This window comes from Ictalurus punctatus, chromosome 18, assembly GCF_001660625.3.
Source record: "Ictalurus punctatus breed USDA103 chromosome 18, Coco_2.0, whole genome shotgun sequence".
NCBI classification, from domain to species: domain Eukaryota; kingdom Metazoa; phylum Chordata; class Actinopteri; order Siluriformes; family Ictaluridae; genus Ictalurus; species Ictalurus punctatus.
In genome coordinates, this window is record NC_030433.2 from 10,828,462 (window position 1) to 10,847,885 (window position 19,424).

The 19,424-nt window shown below is 41.7% G+C and overlaps 1 protein-coding gene across 2 annotated transcripts; it reads right to left on the minus strand.

Moving 5' to 3' along the window:
- Positions 1-11,851: 11,851 nt before the first annotated feature.
- LOC128635350 (uncharacterized) lies at positions 11,852-16,715 on the minus strand. 2 transcript variants are annotated; one of them, XM_053687944.1, is made up of 2 exons: positions 16,615-16,715; positions 11,852-12,875 (listed from the first exon to the last, which is right to left on the minus strand). In XM_053687944.1, exons 1-2 carry the CDS (start codon positions 16,616-16,618, stop codon positions 11,998-12,000), a joined length of 882 nt encoding a protein of 293 aa, XP_053543919.1. In that variant the 5' UTR covers positions 16,619-16,715; the 3' UTR covers positions 11,852-11,997. The 2 variants fall into 2 exon arrangements, with proteins under 2 accessions (XP_053543919.1, XP_053543920.1); XM_053687945.1 differs by lacking the exon at positions 16,615-16,715 and having other exon boundaries at positions 11,852-12,085; positions 12,188-13,254.
- Between the last annotated feature and the right edge of the window lie 2,709 nt (positions 16,716-19,424).

Sequence of the window (19,424 nt, forward strand, 5' to 3'; positions counted from 1 at the left end):
ACTCCGGCACGCGTTTAAAACGACCTCTGCAACTGAGGATTGGCTCATAGCCTCATACTTATTCATGACGTATTTCGCTATTGGTCGGAAAGGCGAAAGTCATTTACCTATCCTTTGAAAATAGTGAACGTCAGTTTAAAGGTCTGTTAAACATCTGCGTTATAGAGTGCAGCCAACAATAGACTACGTTTACATGAAAATCAAATTCCATCCATATTCATCCACATTCGGGTTGCAACCATATTCGGGTAGCAACATTGTATATCCAAATAAAATGTTTATATGCGTACTGGCATCAGAATATACCTGTATACAGGTGCATCTCAATTAGAATATCGTGGAAATGTTCCTTTTCCTCCGTAATTTAATTCAAAAAGTGGAAATTTCATATATTGTAGATTCATTACACATAAGTGTAATGAATCTACAATACATGAAAGCTCCACTTTTTGAATTAAATTACGGGGAAAAATGTGCTCTTCCACAATATTCAAATGTTTTTAGACGCACCTGTACATGGTTGTTGTATGTATCCCTGAGCTGTCATTCCTAAATACAGTGCTTTGAGAAAGTATTTGTCCCATACTGATCTCTTTGTTTTTTTGTCTATCTAATACTAAATTGTTTCATAAATGAAAGCAAAATCTAAAATAAAACAAAGGCATACTGAGTAAACACAAATACAGTTTTTAAATTATAATGTTATTTATTGAAGCAAAAAAGTTATCCAATACCAACTGGGCCTGTGTGAAAATGTATTTCCCCCCCATAGTTACTAATTCCCCAAATCTATGAAACTGCATTCATAATGTGGTTCAGCTGGACTAGACACAACCAAGCCTGATTACTGCAAACCCTGATCAATCAAATCAACACTTAAATAGAACTTTTTCAACAGCATTAAGTTGGTTAAAAGGTCTCACCCAGTAACACACTAGACCAAAGTAGAAAGAAATTCCAGAAATGATGAGGAAGAAGGTGACTGAAATACATCAGTCTGGGAATAATAATAATAATAATTCCGTCGTCAAGCTGGAGCTCTGGGGATGAGACTGCCTCATGGGTCTCATGCTGAAGCTCTGGGGATGAGACCGCCTCGTGCGTCTCCTGCTGGAGCTCTGGAGAGGAGATCGCCATGTTGGCCTCTGACTGAGGCTCTGGAGCTGAGACTACTTCATGGGTCTCCTGCTGGAGCTCTGCAGGTGAGACCACCATGTGGCTCTCAGGTTGGAGCTCTAGAGATGAGATTGCCACATTGATCTCTGGCTAGAGCTCTGTAGATGAGACCACCTCATGGATCTCATGCTGGAGCTCTGGGGAGGAGGTAACCATGTTGACCTCCGGCTGGAGCTTGGCAGGTGAGACCCGTGGGTCTCAGTCTGGAGCCTTGGGGAGGAGGTCACCGTGTTTGACTTCTCATAATAGGTGGTGAACGGCAGGGCAGGTTTATCTGCGAGGCTGACTAAAAAGATGGTCCAGGACAGTCTTGGATTCTGGATTCCCAAGCACCGTCATGAATAGTCCCACAAACTCAGTTACATTCTCAAGTCCCCTGGATCCCATGGCCACTAAACACTGTGACCACTGGTGGGCTGGGCCAAAAAAACCGGGACAACATGAACCTTAGGCATTGCTTCTCGTCGGGCTTGGGGTCCACTGGCAGTCAACAAGAAAATATTCAGGGTAGCCAAAGCACCCATCATACAGATCTGGGAGATCTAGGCCAGTCCACTGGGGTAAGTGGATCGAATCCAAAGCTGGGACAGTTGGCTTAGCTTGGCGTCTTCTCCATCGTCCTGCTGCATCCATGGTGAGGCAAAGTATTCTGTCACGTAATCCATGTAATGAAGGTTAGGACAGATGCAAATGCAGATAAGATCTTTTAATAAAGAGAGGCAGGCAGACAAATCCATATCATGAAACAATAGCATGGTCAAAAGCAGCCAATGGGTCAGGCAATCTGCAAACAGGCATAAACTAGGCGAGGCAAGAAACGAGAACAAGAAACAAGATTGATGAACATGAAACAAAACGAGGAACCGGGTACAAACACTTGGTATGGTGATAATACTTAATACTTCACAAAGTCATTGTGTTCAAACAGTCTCTTTATACTGTGGTTGTGAGTGCTGTGAATTTGGCCATCTTTATGTAGAGCAATAATTCTTTTTTTCAGATCCTCAGAGAGTTCTTTGCCATGAGGTGCCATGTTGAACTTCCAGTGACCAGTATAAGGGAGTGTGAGAGCGATGACACCAAATTTAACACACCTGAGACCTTGTAATACTAACAAGTCACATGACACCAGGGAGGGAAAATGGCTAATTGGGCCCAATTTGGACATTTTCACTTAGGGATGTTCTCACTTTTGTTGCCAGCGGTTTAGACATTAATGGCTGTGTGTTGAGTTATTTTGAGGGGATAGCAAATTTATGTCACGATTCCCCCTTGAAGCAGCATGCTCTAGCGCGAATGCGCGAGCACCTGCTTTTCCGTTGTTGACTGTAATGACATCTGGACACGTGGGTTTTGTTTATGTTTCTGTCATGTCTCCTCCCTGTTCTGTCATTGGCTGGGATTTCACGTGGGTCTGAATTGCTCTCAGCTGCTAGCGGTTTAGACGCTGATCATGTCCGCATATATACCGCACGCCTCCCAGCACACAACACGGAAGATTAAATGTTTAGAGCTAGTTTAACACGTATCATAGTCATAGTCACGGTCCATGTTTAGAGTTAGTTCGCGCTGGATTATCCGCTTCCAGTCCCTCGTCATAGTTCGTTTCTTGTTTTGTTTTTCGACCTAGATTCCTGCCTTGCCCCGTGTATGCCTGTTTGCCAATCGCCTGACCTCTTGCATGTTTGTGGATTACGTTTTGGTCTTTTTTATGGTGTATGCTTTGACACACTCAAAACAAAGAATCTTTTTCAATGTTGGACTGTAGTGAAGCCACGAATACTGACTGTACCAGTTCGCCTGAAACAGCAAAATCTTTTTTGGAAGTTGCTGTACTTCGATAAATTTTGGATCAGGCTGGTATGGCTTACTCCCCATGTCCATGACACTGCTACACATTGACCTGCTTCAGGATCATCCTCAATCATACTGACTGTCTCCTAAAGAGAAAACTAAACTTAACCTGGTCTGTATCAACATTTGCAAATTATTCTTTTGCATCCTGTGTTATAATAACTCGCAACTAAGATAACATTAAAATAGGTAGACTATGGTACTTACAATACATGTAAATTGGTCATTTACAATTAATCCATAATAGCATATGAAGAGTTAATTTGCAAAAACAGATATCCACCATTTTAACAAATTTTTATAAATCATTTTTTAAATTGTACATTCCAGGTAATACAAATCAAGCTGCAATTGGGTTGTTTTGATTACATTTATTTTCACTTAATTAAAACAACCCAACTGCAGTTTGATTTATATTACCTGGAATGTGCAATAAAAAAACATGATTTTTAAATATTCATAAGAATGGAGATATCTGTTTTTGCAAATGAACTCTTCATATAGGCCTATGTTTAATTGCAGTATCATTTTAAGACTTCACCTGAAGCCCTGAAGGACCACCTGCTTCTCCCTCAACCTGCCCTATGGCATCATTAGGCCTACTTGATTTCTGAGTTTTCTATGTATAATAAAACTATGCATTGCTGAAGATGCATAAACATATAGTTAAACTTTGGATCCCATTTGTTTTTGAGGGACATGTTAATATTGAGTGAATAGGATCTTATGTTGTTTTGATGTAAGATTTTTTTCAAAACAAACTCATGACCAATATGTTGACTTTCAAAGGTTAAAGTGTATATTTGCTGAACATCCTAAAGACTGAATTTAATGCTGATGCCTCCCTACAATTCCAAAATATAATTAATAATTAAAATTATCATCACCTGAAACCCTGAAGACGCAGCTGTTTCATCCGGCTCTTCTTCAGACTGCAGCGTTTCCTGCATACAATATGTTTCTGCAGATGACAGAAGCCAGGGTTAGCTTGCTAGTTAACGCTAGCTAACATGGTTAACTAACATCAATTGACATTACTTTCCACAGTGCAAGGCTTGTGACGTTTGGTCGCTAACAGGTTTTCATTTTAAATACTGGACTGTTAGTTTACTACCTATAACTTGTGCTTTGGGTGGGGAAAAAGCTCCTGATGTCTCGTCGTTTTTTTGGTGGCATGATATCTACAAAGTACAAAATGTGTTGGCACAGGAAAAAATACTTTATGTATGCTGTGCCGTGCATGCAATAGAGGAAAGGGAGTAAAGTCATCTAAAAGACTAAATTTTTCGCCCATGCTTGAGGTATGGATTGACAGCCTTGATAACTTAGTTACCATTGTCAGCCGATCAGCCCTCACCTCCGTGTTTGTACTCTACACTGGCAGTTATTTTTTTTTACTTATATTTGCACATAAGGTGAGCCTTCAGATAGCCCCTCCCTTTCAGCCAATCAAATGCTAGCATACCAAAATCCTGGAGCTTCTGGGAGAGTATGCTATGGAATTTACATGACTGATAATGCGTACAAGTTGGTGCAAATATTGGTAGGGACAATTTTGCCCTCCCAAAATATTGGTAGGGACATGTCCCTACCGTCCATATGCAAACCTACGCCCACACGTCACTGTGATGGTCGTCATCGCTTTCTCTCTCTCATCACTGAAAGCACAAACAGACACACACAAGTAAACTCAGACTAATCCAGCACAGGTGAGAATCACGCATTACCTTCCAATTTGACCCGCCTCCTCTCTGTCTACAGCTGGTGTTCGACCACGCCCTCAATGCCATAGTCCAAAACGTTACAGTGCAAAATAAACACCGAAATAAGATGACCAGTATTCAATTCCCATCCTGCACTCCGGCCTCCGGCACTGATGGACCGCAAATCCCAGAACAATTCCCAGAATCACACCACACATATAAGAGACTGTTCAAACACTTAGTCATGGCGAAATATTACGCTCAGTTGCTTAGTCTCTGTCATTATTCCAAGCCTTATATCGTGTTTGCTTTTCTGGTTCTTGACTTTGTTTACTCTATTGACCTTGATTCTCTGTCTTGCCTAGATTAGCCTGTTTGCGTGATCGTTTGACCCTTGCCAGCCTATGTACATTGATTTCTGCCTGATCCTTTGGACTTCTTGTTGTTTACTTAAACTGCCATACCTGCACTTGCTTACATCTCAGCCTCCATCACATGAGAAAATACTTCACCTTCCACATAGAAGCAGCTGGAGAGCAAGGAGATCATCATGCCAGTGTACATAGGGATATCTGGCCACCATTCATGTCAGTCCAGTTTCCTCAGTGGACTGACATACACCTTCCGGATCCAAATTATGGATTGTGCCCGACTACCCAAGGCAGTTCCAGTTCCACTGCCAAATGTACTTTTCAAGCCTGGCAAACCCCAAGCTGGACAAGAGGCAGTGGCTTGTGTTCATTGTGTCACAGCTTTTGGACCAGCCTACCAATGGGTGGAGCATCAGGCCAGTACAGGGTTCATTGCCCTCACCAATTTAACTCAGTTTGTGGAATTATTTCTAAAGGAGTTTGGGAATCCAGTTCAGAACTGCAACCTGGATTAACTTTTGGGGGGAGCCCACGTGATGAGCAAGCCTGATCTGCCATTCCACACATTTTATGAGTGGATCGACAGGGCAGCCTCCACTGCTCAGCTCCAGTGCCAGTTTGACAGGGTGGCAGTAGGGGTGACGCAGGCACGCAAGACTGAGGGCTGCCATAAAGAAGCCACCCTACGGTGTCCAACGTGCAGTCAACTCGGGATAAATAACTCATATTTCTGCACACAGGAACCATAAACACCTCCACAAGAGAGCAAGAGCCGAGCTAACACTTGAGACCCATGAGGTGGTCTCACCTTCTGAGCTATAACCGGAGGTCAACGTAGTGAACTCCTCTTCAGAGCTCCAACCTGAGACCCATGAGGTGGTCTCCACTGCAGAGCCCCTGCCGGAGGTCAATGTGCCGACCTCTGCTCCCGAGCTACAGCCTGAGATCCACAATGTGGTCTCCACTGCAGAACTCCAGTCAGAGGTCAACATGGCTACCTCCTCCCCAGAGCTCCAGCATGAAACCCATGAGGTTGTCTCATTCAATTCAATTCAATTCAATTCAATTTTATTTGTATAGCACTTTTTACAATAGACATTGTCTCAAAGAAGCTTTACAGAAATATCAAAGCTATTATCCCCGTAGTCCCAGCAGTCTGGAATTAGAGAAGATCTCATCTCCAGACCCCGAACCTGAGACTCATGAGGTGGTCTCACCTGCCGAGCTCCAGCCAGAGGTCAACGTGGCGACCTCCTCCCCATAACTCCAGCATGAGATCCATGAGGTGGTCTCATATGCAGGGCTCCAGCCAGAGGTCAATGATTTGACCTCACCTCCAGAGCTCCAACCTGAGAGCCACAAGGTGGCCTCACCTGCAGAGCTCCAGCACAAAACACAGGAGATAGTCTCAGCTCCAGAGCCCCAGTTGGAGGTCAACATGGCGACCTCCTCCCAGGAGCCCCACCATGAGACCCATGAAGTTAGCTCACCTCCAGAGCACCAGCATAAAGTCAAGTTCCACTCTGAGGTTGAAGAGATGGCCTCCCAAGCCAAGTTACTGTCCGAGGTCGAAGAGATGGCCTCCCATGCCATGTTCCTGTCCAAGGTCGAAGAGACGGCCTCCCGAGCCAAGTTCCTGTCTGAGGTCGAAGAGACTGCCTCCCGAGCCACGTTCCTGACCGAGATCGAACAGACAGCCTCCCGAGCCACGTTCCTGACTGAGGTCAAAGAGTCGGCCTCCCAAGCCACGTTCTTGACCAAGGTCAAAGAGGCGGCCTCCCGAGCAACGTTCCTGTCTGAGGGCGACGAGGTGGCCTACCGCATCACGTTCCTGTCTGAGGGCGACGACACTGACAACCACATTCTGCTCACCCCCGAGTCTGCCAACACAGCCAACCAAGTGCTCCTCATGCCTAAAACCGACGTCACAACCAAGCACGTTATGCTAATGCCAGAATCTGCTGACACAGACAACCAAAGCCTCATGCCTAAAACTGACGTCAAGACCAACCAAGTTCTGCTCACGCCTGAAACCGACGTCACGACCAACCAGGTTCTGCTCATGCCTGAAGCCGACGTCACAACAAACCAGGTTTTGCTCATGCCTGAAACCAACATCACGATCAACCAGGTTCTGCTCACACCTGCAGCCGACGTCATGACCAACCAAGTTCTGCTCATGCCTGAAGCCGACGTCATGACCAACCAGGTTCTGCTCACGCCTGAAGCCGACGTCACAACCAACCAGGTCCTGTTCACACCTGAAACCGGCATCACGACCAACCAGGTCCTGCTCACACCTGAAGCCGACATCATGACCAACCAGGTCCTGCTCACACCTGACACCGGCATCACGACCAACCAGGTTCTGCTAATGCCTGAAGCCAACGTCACGAACAACCAAGTTCTGATCACGCCTGAGTCTGCTGACACGGACAACCAAGTTCTGATCACACCCGAGTCTGCTGACACGGAAACCCAAGTTCTGATCATGCCTGAGTCTGTCGACACAGACAACCAAGTTCTGATCAATCCCGAGTCTGCTGAAATGGGCAACCAAGTTCTGCTCACGCCCGAGTCTGCTGACACGAATAACCAAGGTCTGCTCACGCCGAAGTCTGTTGACACAGCCAACCAAGTTCAGCCTGCAGAGTCGATGGAGGATGACGCTCCGCTTTCCTGCACCACTGAGGACGTCACTCTGCCTTCCTGCAGCTTACCCCCAAAATTAAAAAGGGACAAAATCACATTTCACTCCACAGAGAGAAAACATATTTCCTGTCTAAAAGTAACTGCTATTTATTGATTTCATTTGATTTAATGCATAACAAAGAAGACAATTTAATTATAATAATCTGCATGAAAGCTATGTATATCTTTATACCAGCCTTTATAACTGACAGACCATCAGGCTTTTCAGAAGTCCCTCTACATTTGTAACCTAATCTTCTTATAGAAAAAAAAAATAGTGAAATTTATCAAATAATTATAACTTTACAATGAGAAATGTGTAACCAATTAGATGATCAGCCTCACCCACATTGGTTTTGTGGCATCAAACAGGAGAAATTGACCAAAGTATGACATTTATTCACTGTGTGAGAAAAGCACACTTATCTAGCAAGATCTAAGTCTTAGAAAGGCTGACTGTTTTTACCACTACATTTGTTAAACCGGCTCTCTACAGGAGACGAGCCTAAGAAAGATTGCATGAAAAATTTCCATTTAAAAAAAATAATTAAATATATTTATAAGAAACAGAGGAAAGTATATTATAACTAGAAAAAAAATGGTCAACCCCATCATTTATCATAATTTTTGGTTGTTTGCTAGACCACAGCCACATCCAACAGGTTTTTTCCAAGTCTGCCACAAATATGTAAACAATATTCAATTCAATTTTATTTGTATAGCGCTTTTTACAATAGACATTGTCTCAAAGCAGCTTTACAGAAATATCAACATGGTATACAGATATTAAAGGTGCGAATTTATCCCAACTGAGCAAGCCACTGAGTGGCGACGGTGGCAAGGAAAAACTCCCTAAGATGTTTTAAGAGGAAGAAACCTTGAGAGGAACCCGACTCAGAAGGGAACCCATCCTCATCTGGGTAACAACAGATATTGTGAAAAAGTTCATTATGGATTTATATGAAGTCTGTATGGCGTTAAGAGCAGCCGTAGTCCCAGCAGTCTGGAATTAAAGAAGATTTGAGCTCCATCCAGAGGCAGAAAGGATCTGGATCTCTAGTATCTCCATAAATTCGTGTGGGGCTCGGCGAAAGGAGAGAGGGAGAAAAAAGATAATTATGACTGCGAAGTAGTAGAACAGAATCTAGTCAGGGTAGGCTTGAGTAAACAAATATGTTTTAAGCTTAGACTTAAACACTGAGACTGTGTCTGAGTCCCGAACACTAATAGGAAGACTGTTCCATAACTGTGGGGCTCTATAAGAGAAAGCTCTTCCCCCTGCTGTAGCCTTCACTATTCGAGGTACCGTCAGATAGTCTGCATCTTTTGATCTAAGTAGGCGTGGCGGATCATATAAAACCAAAAGGTCGCTTAAATATTGTGGCGCGAGACCATTTAGTGCTTTATAGGTTAATAAAAGTATTTTATAATTAATGCGAGATTTTACTGGGAGCCAATGCAGTATTGATAATATCGGTGTGATATGGTCGTATCTTCTAGTTCTAGTTAGGACTCTAGCAGCTGCATTCTGGACTAATTGGAGCTTATTTATATTCCTACTGGAACATCCAGACAGCATGGCATTACAGTAATCTAATCTAGAGGTGACGAATGCATGAACTAGTATTTCCGCATCATGTAGTGACAATATGTTTCTTATTTTAGAAATATTTCTGAGATGAAAGAAGGCTATCCTAGTAATATTATCTACATGAGCATTAAATGATAGGCTGGAGTCAATAATCACTCCAAGGTCTTTAACTGCTGCACATGATGAAACAGAATGACCATCCAGAGTAACCATGTGATCAGAAAGAATACTTCTAGCTACACGTGGGCCTAATAAAAGTATTTCTATTTTATCAGAATTAAGTAGAAGGAAGTTAATTAACATCCAATGTCTAATGTCCTTTACACAATCCTCAACTTTACTAAGCTTCTGTCTGTCCTCTGGCTTCGCTGAAACATACAACTGTGTATCATCAGCATAACAGTGGAAGCTAATTCCATGTTTACGAATAATTTGACCTAGGGGTAGCATATATAAAGTAAAGAGCAGTGGGCCTAAAACAGAACCCTGTGGAACTCCAAAAGTAACCTCAGTACGCATGGAGAATTCACCATTTACATCTACGAACTGATAACGATCGGTCAGATAAGACCTGAGCCAGGAGAGGACTGTTCCCTTAATACCAACAACATTTTCTAATCTATCAAGTAGAATAGTGTGATCTACAGTATCAAAAGCTGCACTAAGGTCGAGTAACACAAGCAGCGAGACACAACCCTGATCGTAAGTCAGTAGAAGGTCATTTACTACTTTAACTAACGCTGTCTCTGTGCTATGATGAGGTCTAAATCCTGACTGATACATTTCATGAATGTTATTCCTATCTAAGTACGAGCATAACTGCTTTGCTACAACCTTTTCTAAAATCTTAGAGATGAAGGGGAGATTTGATATTGGTCTATAGTTGGACAATTGAGACGGGTCAAGATCAGGTTTTTTAATCAAGGGTTTAATAACTGCTAATTTAAGTGATTTAGGTACATAGCCAGTGCTTAGGGAAGAATTGATTATATTTAGAAGTGGTTCAATTACTCCTGGACCAATCTGTTTAAACAAACATGTAGGTACGGGATCTAGTATGCAAGTTGATGAATTGGCTGAAGAGATTAATGTAGCTAGTTCGGTCTCTCTAAGCGGAGCAAAACACTCTAAACATTGATCTGATATTGCTACATTGTCATGTAATGGGTTTGTTACAGTACTGTCCAGTTTTAATTTAATGGCCTGTATTTCACGTCTAATATTTTCAACCTTATCATTGAAAAATTTCATGAAATCTTCACTGCTATGTAATGATTGAGTGTTTCTCTCTGTAGTGGTTTTATTCCTAGTTAATTTTGCTACTGTGTTGAAAAGGAATCTAGAATTATTTTTGTTGTCTCCTATTAAGGTGGAGAAATAGATTTTTCTAGCATCGCCAAGAGATTTCCTATATTTCAGTAGGCTCTCCTTCCATGCTGTTTGAAATATCACCAGTTTGGTTTGACACCATTTACGTTCTAATTGTCGAGTTGTCTGTTTTAAGGTTCGCGTTTGATCGTTATACCAGGGTGCTAATTTTTTTTCTCTAATTATTTTCCTTTTGAGTGGAGCCACTCTATCTAGCGTGTAGCAGAGTGTTGACTCCAAGCTTTCAGTCGCCTGATCGAGTTCTGTGTGATCTGACGGTGATCCAAATCTAATTGATGTTTCTGCGAGGTTATTTATGAAGCTCGGTGCAGTAGCTGATGTGTAGGTACGTTTTACGCGGTAGCGAGACGAGGTGGAAATATTATGATCAATACGTATTATGAACGAGATAAGATAATGGTCTGAGACAACTTGAGACTGCGGAAAAATGATAATATTTTCTATACTTAGTCCGTATGTTAGTATGAGGTCAAGAGTGTGACCACCATTATGAGTAGGCCCGATTACGTTCTGATTAATCCCTACTGAATCTAAGATGGACACAACCGCTATTCTTAGAGGGTCTTCCAGGTTATCAAAATGAATATTAAAGTCTCCAACGATTAATGCTTTATCTACAGACACAACCAGGTTTGAGACAAAGTCTGCAAATTCACTAAGAAATTCAGTATATGGCCCTGTAAATAATAATTAGAGGAATTGACTTATTTTTTGTGGCTACATAACTTATACTGGTATAAAGAATTTCAAAAGAATTAAATTTATGCTTAGGTTTTTGTGTGACGACTAGATTTTTACTATGGATGAGTCCAACACCTCCTCCTCTACCAGTTGAACGAGGCTGATGTACATAACTGTATCCAGGAGGACTGGCTTCATTTAATGCTATGTACTCGTTTGGTTTAATCCAAGTTTCTGTTAAACACATTAAATTACATTCCTGATCAGTAATGATGTCGTTAACAATAAGAGCCTTAGACGCAAGAGATCTAATGTTTAATAGTCCTAGCCTCAGATCAAAAGTGCTGGCTGTGCATTCAATATGATTTAATTTTATGTTAATTAGGTTACGAAGATAGACTTTCCGAGATTTTCTATATATTTGTATAGCTCGGGGAACAGACACAGTCTCTATAGTATGTATTACCTTTGCCGGATTTTTAGTTGAACATTGATTATACTGAATGTTGTTATTATTGGAAGATGTACTTACGGTAGGCAGTCACTTGGAGTGTAGCGCCTTGGAAATGTTGTCTGAAAGCAGTTCCGCTCCAAGGCTGCTGGGGTGCAGGCCATCAGGATGAAACAACCTAGGACGCTCCCAGAACAGATTCCAGTTATTGACAAACACCAGATTCTGCTCATTACACCAAGAGACTAACCAATCATTTAATGCTAGAAGTCTACTGAACTTTTCTGCTCCACGTCTGTATGTGGGAAGAGGTCCAGAGACGATGATCTTCGCAGTGGGTGATCTGCCTCGTACCGTCTCGATCAGGCTGGAAAAGTCCCTCTTCAGAACCTCCGTCTGCCGCAGCCTGGTGTCGTTCGTCCCCGCGTGCAGCACAACCGCTCCATTGCGCTCGTCCTTCTTCAGGATCCCAGATACCTGCGCAGCGACATCAAGGACACAAGCACCAGAAAAACAGTGTGTGCGCACCTTACCTTTAGATGAGGCTACACGGACGTTCCGCACAATGGAGTCCCCGACGATCACAGCGTTGGGTCTGGTCTGGCGGAGAGGGGCGAAGCGGTTCCTGGTTGGAATCTCGAACACCGGAGGTGGAGAGGGTCCAGCCCGCGCCTTTCGCCGCTGGTTCACCCAAGGCCCGAGGTGTGTTGGCGCCGGCGTGACGGAGACCACGGCTGGGAAAGTCCTAGGTGCACGGTCCCTGCACAGAGAAACACACGGCGTAGAGGGGCTGGGAGTGGAAATACCACGCTGTGTGCTTACCTTGGATATGTGGGCAGAGGCACAAGATGTTTCCAGCGCAGTTTGTCGCTCCAGCAGCTGGGCCTGCTTGTCGAGTAGGCCGCGGATCTGCTTCTCCACATCCTCCAGTTCCAGCCGCACCATGTGAAGCTCAAGCGAGTCCTCATCTGCACTCAAAACCGGAGAGACAACAGACATATTTGTTTTTTTGTTTTTTTAAAACAGAACAGCGGTAAGTGAGAAATGTGAAACGTAAACAAGGCTAGCGGTAGGTGATGCTAGCGGGCTACGGGCTACAAGCTAGTCGCGGATGTTTTGTAAAAAAAAAACAAAATACAAAATACAGATCAAATTTGCGACAGCGCAACGTTACGATTGTTTTATCTAAAGTGGTGTCAGTTATATTTGTATAACGTAAGGTAAATAATTTTAAAGTATAGAGATTAGAAGAAATTAATGTAAATTAATGTAATAGCGTTAGCTCGAAGGGTGCTGCTTCCTCAGTGACACTTCAGGTTGACACTTCAGGGACACTTCAGGTGTGTGGTTGCCAATATGGCAGCCACACACCAATCGATTCTACTGTGGTGGAGCTTCATTTGCTCAAACATCTGTAATTCATTATTAGTTGTATAGAAAAACTTGAAAGACATGTTCAGAAAAAGATGTTGAGGGTGTATGCAAAGTTTCACAAATTTGGTGTTAGAATACTCATCCCATTCTCAAATTTCTTATTGAAATTTGAACAGTAATATGGCTGCCACATGCCAATCAGCCTGTGTGGGATGGAGCTTAATTTACTCAAATTGCTATAACCAATTATGTTGTTCAGGGGAAAATTCTGTGGACGTCTGTGAGGTTTGGGGTGTGGTCATCCATACAGGATGAGCTTAACTTCAAATACCTGAAATCAACCTGAAAGTTAGTGTACTTTTCTCTAACCAGATTTCAGCAGGCATGTCACAGGGTTAGCATTAAGCTATGTAACAAAACAAGAACAGTATGTTCTTCCACTGTTTCTTTAGTGTTCTCTGTAATTTTGACCCCACAGATCATTGCTTGCATCTATAATATAGTTTCAGTTTATTTCAGTTTGGTCTATTGTTTCGGTTGATTTAACCTGTGGTTAATTCCTAGGAAGAGCAAGGTGGCTAGCCATGGATTTGGTTTGTATTTTAATTGGTAAAACATAAAAGAAAATGCATAGTGTCAGGAACTTATTAAAGTACAATTTCCTTAGTAATTTCCAAAAACATAGTAATTTTATTGCAAATTTTGTTTTTAAAATGGCCATTTTAAAGCCTTCCTAAAATGGAAAAGTTCCCTAAAGCTCTATACTATTTTTTATTTAAATCCAATTTAATTTCATCATGGTTTTGTCACTTATTAGTCAAGTCCAGTGGGTGGACTGAAAAAAAAAATATTTTTTTAAAATAATGTTTACATGCACATCAAATTCCATTTAAGTCTATATTCAGGTTGCAGCCATATTTCAAATATGATGCTTATATGCATACAGGCATTGGAACATTCCTGTATACATGGTTGTTGTAAGTATGCAATTCCTTTTTTTTGCCATTCCTAAATAGCTAGCCTACAGCTATGCATCTGTTAGCACCCACGATTCCTTGCTGACTGAGCATGCACATATGCTCAGTATATGCTCAGTCCCATATTCCAGGGGTGGGAATTTGGGAATCAGAATATTGTCTTAATCTGAATCATCACCATTCGATCACATACAGTCATGGGGAAAAGAAAGTACACTCTCCTTCAATTCTAGATTTTTTTTTTTATATATATATCAGGGCCTACTCCTGGGAAGGTTGTCAGCAGTCTTGAAGGCTGTCCATTTGTAAACAATCCTTCTCACTGTACAATGGTGAATTTCAAATTGTTTGGAGATAGTCTAATATCCCCTCCCAGATAGTTGAGCAGTAACAATTGCTTCTCTGAGGTTGTGGCTTGTCATGTCCTTTCTTCTTGACATGTTGTAGGCATACACCTGAGTGCTCCAGAACAACAAACTGCCAAAGGTTCTGCATTTATAGAGGTTCTGCTTTTACTCACACTTTTTGATGATTAACTAATCTTGTGCAACACCTGGTTGCTAAATACTCCCTTAATGATTGTGGAATTGGGAAGGGTGTACTTATCTTTTCCCCATCTGTGTCTGAATGGTAAACTTTTTTTTGTAGTCACTTCAGGTTATTTGTCTGTGTCCTTTAAGAAAACCACAAAACATCACATTAGTATTGTTTCGGAGACCCTCTCTTTCCTTGCTAGAGGAGGCTGGCCCTTTTATACGCTCCTGCCGCTGCTAGACGGTGGAGAGTGGCCGCGCTGATAATTCGCCACCAGCCTTGTACCACCAAAAGTACACGATACTCACTACCAAAGTCGATACGACAGTGTGGTATAAAAATAAAATATATATATATTTTTTTTTTTATTAATAACTCTCCTGGAGGACATCCTCCTCCGGCTGATACTGGCAAAGAGAGAGAGAGAGAGAGAGAGAGAGAGAGAGAGAGAGAGATTTTAGTTATCAAACACTGTCTGAAAATGAGTGGAGGCTACAGTGGAGGTGCACTCCTAAACACACACACACACACACACACACACACACCTTATACTCTGAATGCAAGCATTAGTTTAAATTCACTGATATGGCGGCAGGCCAAAAAGATTTATTAAAAGCATGAACATTTAAATAATTATTAGAGACATTAGGCTACATTTTTATGACAGGACACGGACTGAATGGCGATGCATGGTGGTCCATTAGGAGGTAGTTTATAACACTGCAATGCGCTGGCGTTGTTAACAAATAACTGTCTATCGCAAATATTACATGGAGCATAACGTTAGCTGGTTTCACGGCCACAATGCCAGCTGCCTCAAACAAACATAATATAGGGCCGTCTTTCGGGTGCTTCGCCAAAGTCGAGGTGTTTCTTCGCTTTGTTTGAAATGAACGATAGCATCGGTTGCACACCGACTTCACAACATTAAATACGTTGGTTGTCATCCGCCTCGAATGCGAAGTATTTCCATGCTTGACTCTTTACCACGTTTCCTCACAACGAGTCGGGTAGAACTAAACTTCTGTAGTTTTTCCCGTGTGCTTGTAGTTGTTGTTCTTTACCACTTGTGGACCAACTAAAACACTTGCGTGTATTTGCTGCCCCCATCCGGTCCGGAAGAATTGCAACCTTTGTACCTTAATAATAATAGGTACCTACACTACTGCAGAAAAACAAGTACCGTCACATTTTAAGAATGTTGATACCGACTTGGTACCGAAGTATCGGTTCTCGTGACATCCCTAGTGTGTTCCTGCGGCCCCACCTCGCAGCCCTGTGCTCTCTGGCTGTCCAAAACATTTGTGGTGTTGAACCAGAGCTTTGCTTTCAGCACTCTTGCAGCAGTCATGGGAGGAGCATCTTTTCCCCTTTGTGTGCTGGCCACCAGCCTGTCACCACAATATTAGATATTGTTTATACTGTTTATAGACAGCGCATTAATTTTAGAACGTGATTACAGTGACGGGAACTACCTGGGGTATACACGGTTTTAACGCACAGCAAGTATTCCAACAGACCGGGTATATATATATATATATATATATATATATATATATATATATATATATATATATATATATATATATATATATATATATATAAACAGAGTATATATATATTAGTTAGGGTTGCATAATATACCAGTGTTACGGTGGTATCATGATACTAAAGCTTTAAAATACCGGCGATGCCACTGTATTTTATTAAACAGTAGTATCGTCAATATGGTAGTATCGTAAGTAATGTTGTATGTGTGGCAGTTAATAATGTTTTCACTAAAATTACACATCTCAGAAGAATACACCCGCTATTCACTTACTCATTTTAACAGAGACAGCTCTGGTCCACTTCGCAGACTACTTTCTGTAGAAGAGACTGTCCAGTACTTCAGAGGTCCTGCTTTCCCGCTGCAGGTACACCTCTCTAAGTGGCTACTCTGTTTAATGAGTGGCAGAATGGAGTTTCTGTCCTGATAAGTAAGACTGTGCCCTTTTCCTTTGATAACGTTATTTCTGATGTAATATGTGATTGGAAGGCCCTCTTAAAGGGACAGATAATCTCTTATTCTGCTCATGCCAATAAGCAATGCAAGAATAAGAAAAAAGAGTTATCTGATAATATTTGAGCTATTGATGACCAATATGATCTCAACCCAACCCCTGAGCTGCATAAACAAAGGCTTAATTTGCAGGCGGAGTTTGATTTGTTATCGACAGGTGAGGCGGAGAGGCTGTTGTTACATACTCGTGGTAATTATTATGAATATGGAGATAAGGTCTGTCGGTTGTTGGCTCACCAATTGCGTAGCTGAGCGGCTTCGCGCTCTATTTCTCAGATTATGCAGTCCAGTGGTGCATTAACCTTGGATCCTGTAGAAATTAATTCAACTTTTAAAAGTTTTTACTCCTCTTTATACACAGCTCCTGACAATTCAGGTAACATGGACCATATTCTTAGAAATATTGATTTTCCCAGAGTTGACCCTTTATTGGCATCTGAACTGGACAGCCCCATCACCTTAGATGAGATAATCAACTCAATCAATTCATTGCAATCTAAGAAATCACCTGGCCTGGATGGGTTTCCTTCCGAATTTTATAAGAAATTTCATGTTGCATTGGCCCCATTACTTCTGGCTGTATTCAAGGAATCCTTAGAACTAGGTACGTTGCCACAAACATTGAGACAAGCATCTATAACTCTATTGCTCAAAGATGGGAAGGACCCAACATTATGTAATTCGTATTAGCCTATTAGCCTCCTCAACGTTGATGTCAAGATTTTAGCCAAGCTTTTGGCCTCTCATTTATAGGGGATTCTTCCTAGCATTATTTCAGAGGAGCAAACCGGATTTATAAAAGGATGGCATTCCTTTTCTAATATTCGTACTCTACTTAGAATTTTGTATTCAAAACAAAACAGCAACTCCTCTGAAGTGGTCATCTCTTTGGACACAGAAAAGGCGTTTGATAGGATAGAATGGGAATATCTTTTTATAGTGCTAAAGAGGTTTGGCTTTGGGGATGGACTGATATCATGGATCCGTTTATTATATATGGAACCGCAGGCTTCCATATATACCAACGATGCTAAATCTGACTATTTTACTCTGTCACGGGGTACGCACCAGGGATGCCCTCTGTCTACCTTACTTTTTGCCATAGTGATTGAGCCTCTCTCGATAACGCTTAGAACTCTTCCAGTATTTCAGGGTATAATTTGCAAAGGAATTGAACATAAACTAGCCCTGTAAGCTGACGACTTACTACTTTATGTTACAGATCCAATTGCATCTATTCCAGAGATAATACGCGTATTAAATGACTTTGGGAAATTTTCATGGTATAAACTGAACCTACAAAAGAGTGAACTGAACCTACAAAAGAGTGAATACTTACCCATAAACCAATCTGGTCAAAAGATAAAACAGACTGAAATACCTTTTCATTTGGAGGATTCAAAATTCAAATATGTCGGCATTAATGTCACCCATTCCTATTCTGCATTAATGGTGGCGAATTTTACACCCTTAATTTCATACATGAAGTCAGCCTTTCAAAGATGGGCAGCTCTACCGTTATCCCCTCTTGGTAGAATAAACTGAACATTCTTCCAAAATTCCTCTACCTTTTTCTATCCATCCCTTTGTTTTTACCCTTTAATCTTTCTTCAAGAATATAGACCAATTAATCTCCTCTTTCATATGGGCAGGAAAAACTCCCAGGGTCTCCAAATTTTCACTTCAAAAGAGTTGACTAAATGGTGGCCTCTCATCGCCTAATTTCATGTATTATTATTGGGCGGCTAATATTCAGAAACTGGTGCTCTGGGTGCAGGCCCCCTCTCTTCCATGGTGCCACTTAGAAGCAAAGTCTTGTATTTCAACCTCCCTCCCTGCTATGGTGTTCTCCTCCCTTCCTATAGCCCTTTCACAACACATGGATAATTCAATAGTATGTACCGCTCTAAAAAATTTCTATCAGTTTCACCGTCATTTTAAATTGATCTCGGCTTTAAATTTATCTCCTCTTTCCCCCCTCCTTTACAGATTACACATTCTCTTTGTGGGAAAAGAAGGGTCTGAAATGCTTTGAGGATCTTTTCATTAATAATGTGTTTGCAAACTTTTCTGAGTTGTCCTCATCATTCAGTCTGCCTCTGTCTCACCTATTCCATTTCTTTCAAATTAGGCATTGTGTCTCCTCCCTGTTTGCTGGTTTTCCCTCCTTCCCTACAATGTCTGCATGGGAAGAGGTGTTCAAGCTGAATCCTCATAAGGGTGGCATTTTCTCATGGATATATGCAATGATCTGGTCACAAGACGATTTTTAAAATATCAAAACCATTAGTGCTTGGGAAGAGGAATTGGGCCTGGAGCTTGAGCATGATTAGCGTTAGATAATATACGTACCACCACGTCCTGTGCTAGACTTAGTTTCATACAATTTAAAGTGGTCCACAGAGCTCACCTATCTAGGAGTAAACTGTCTAAAATATATCCCAATGTTCCTGACGTGTGAAAAATGCAAACTTTCGCCCTGTAACCTGAGTCATATGTTTACACTCTGTCCCAAACTGCAGAACTTTTGGAACTCTTTCTTTGAAACGATGTCCGACGTTCTTAAAATC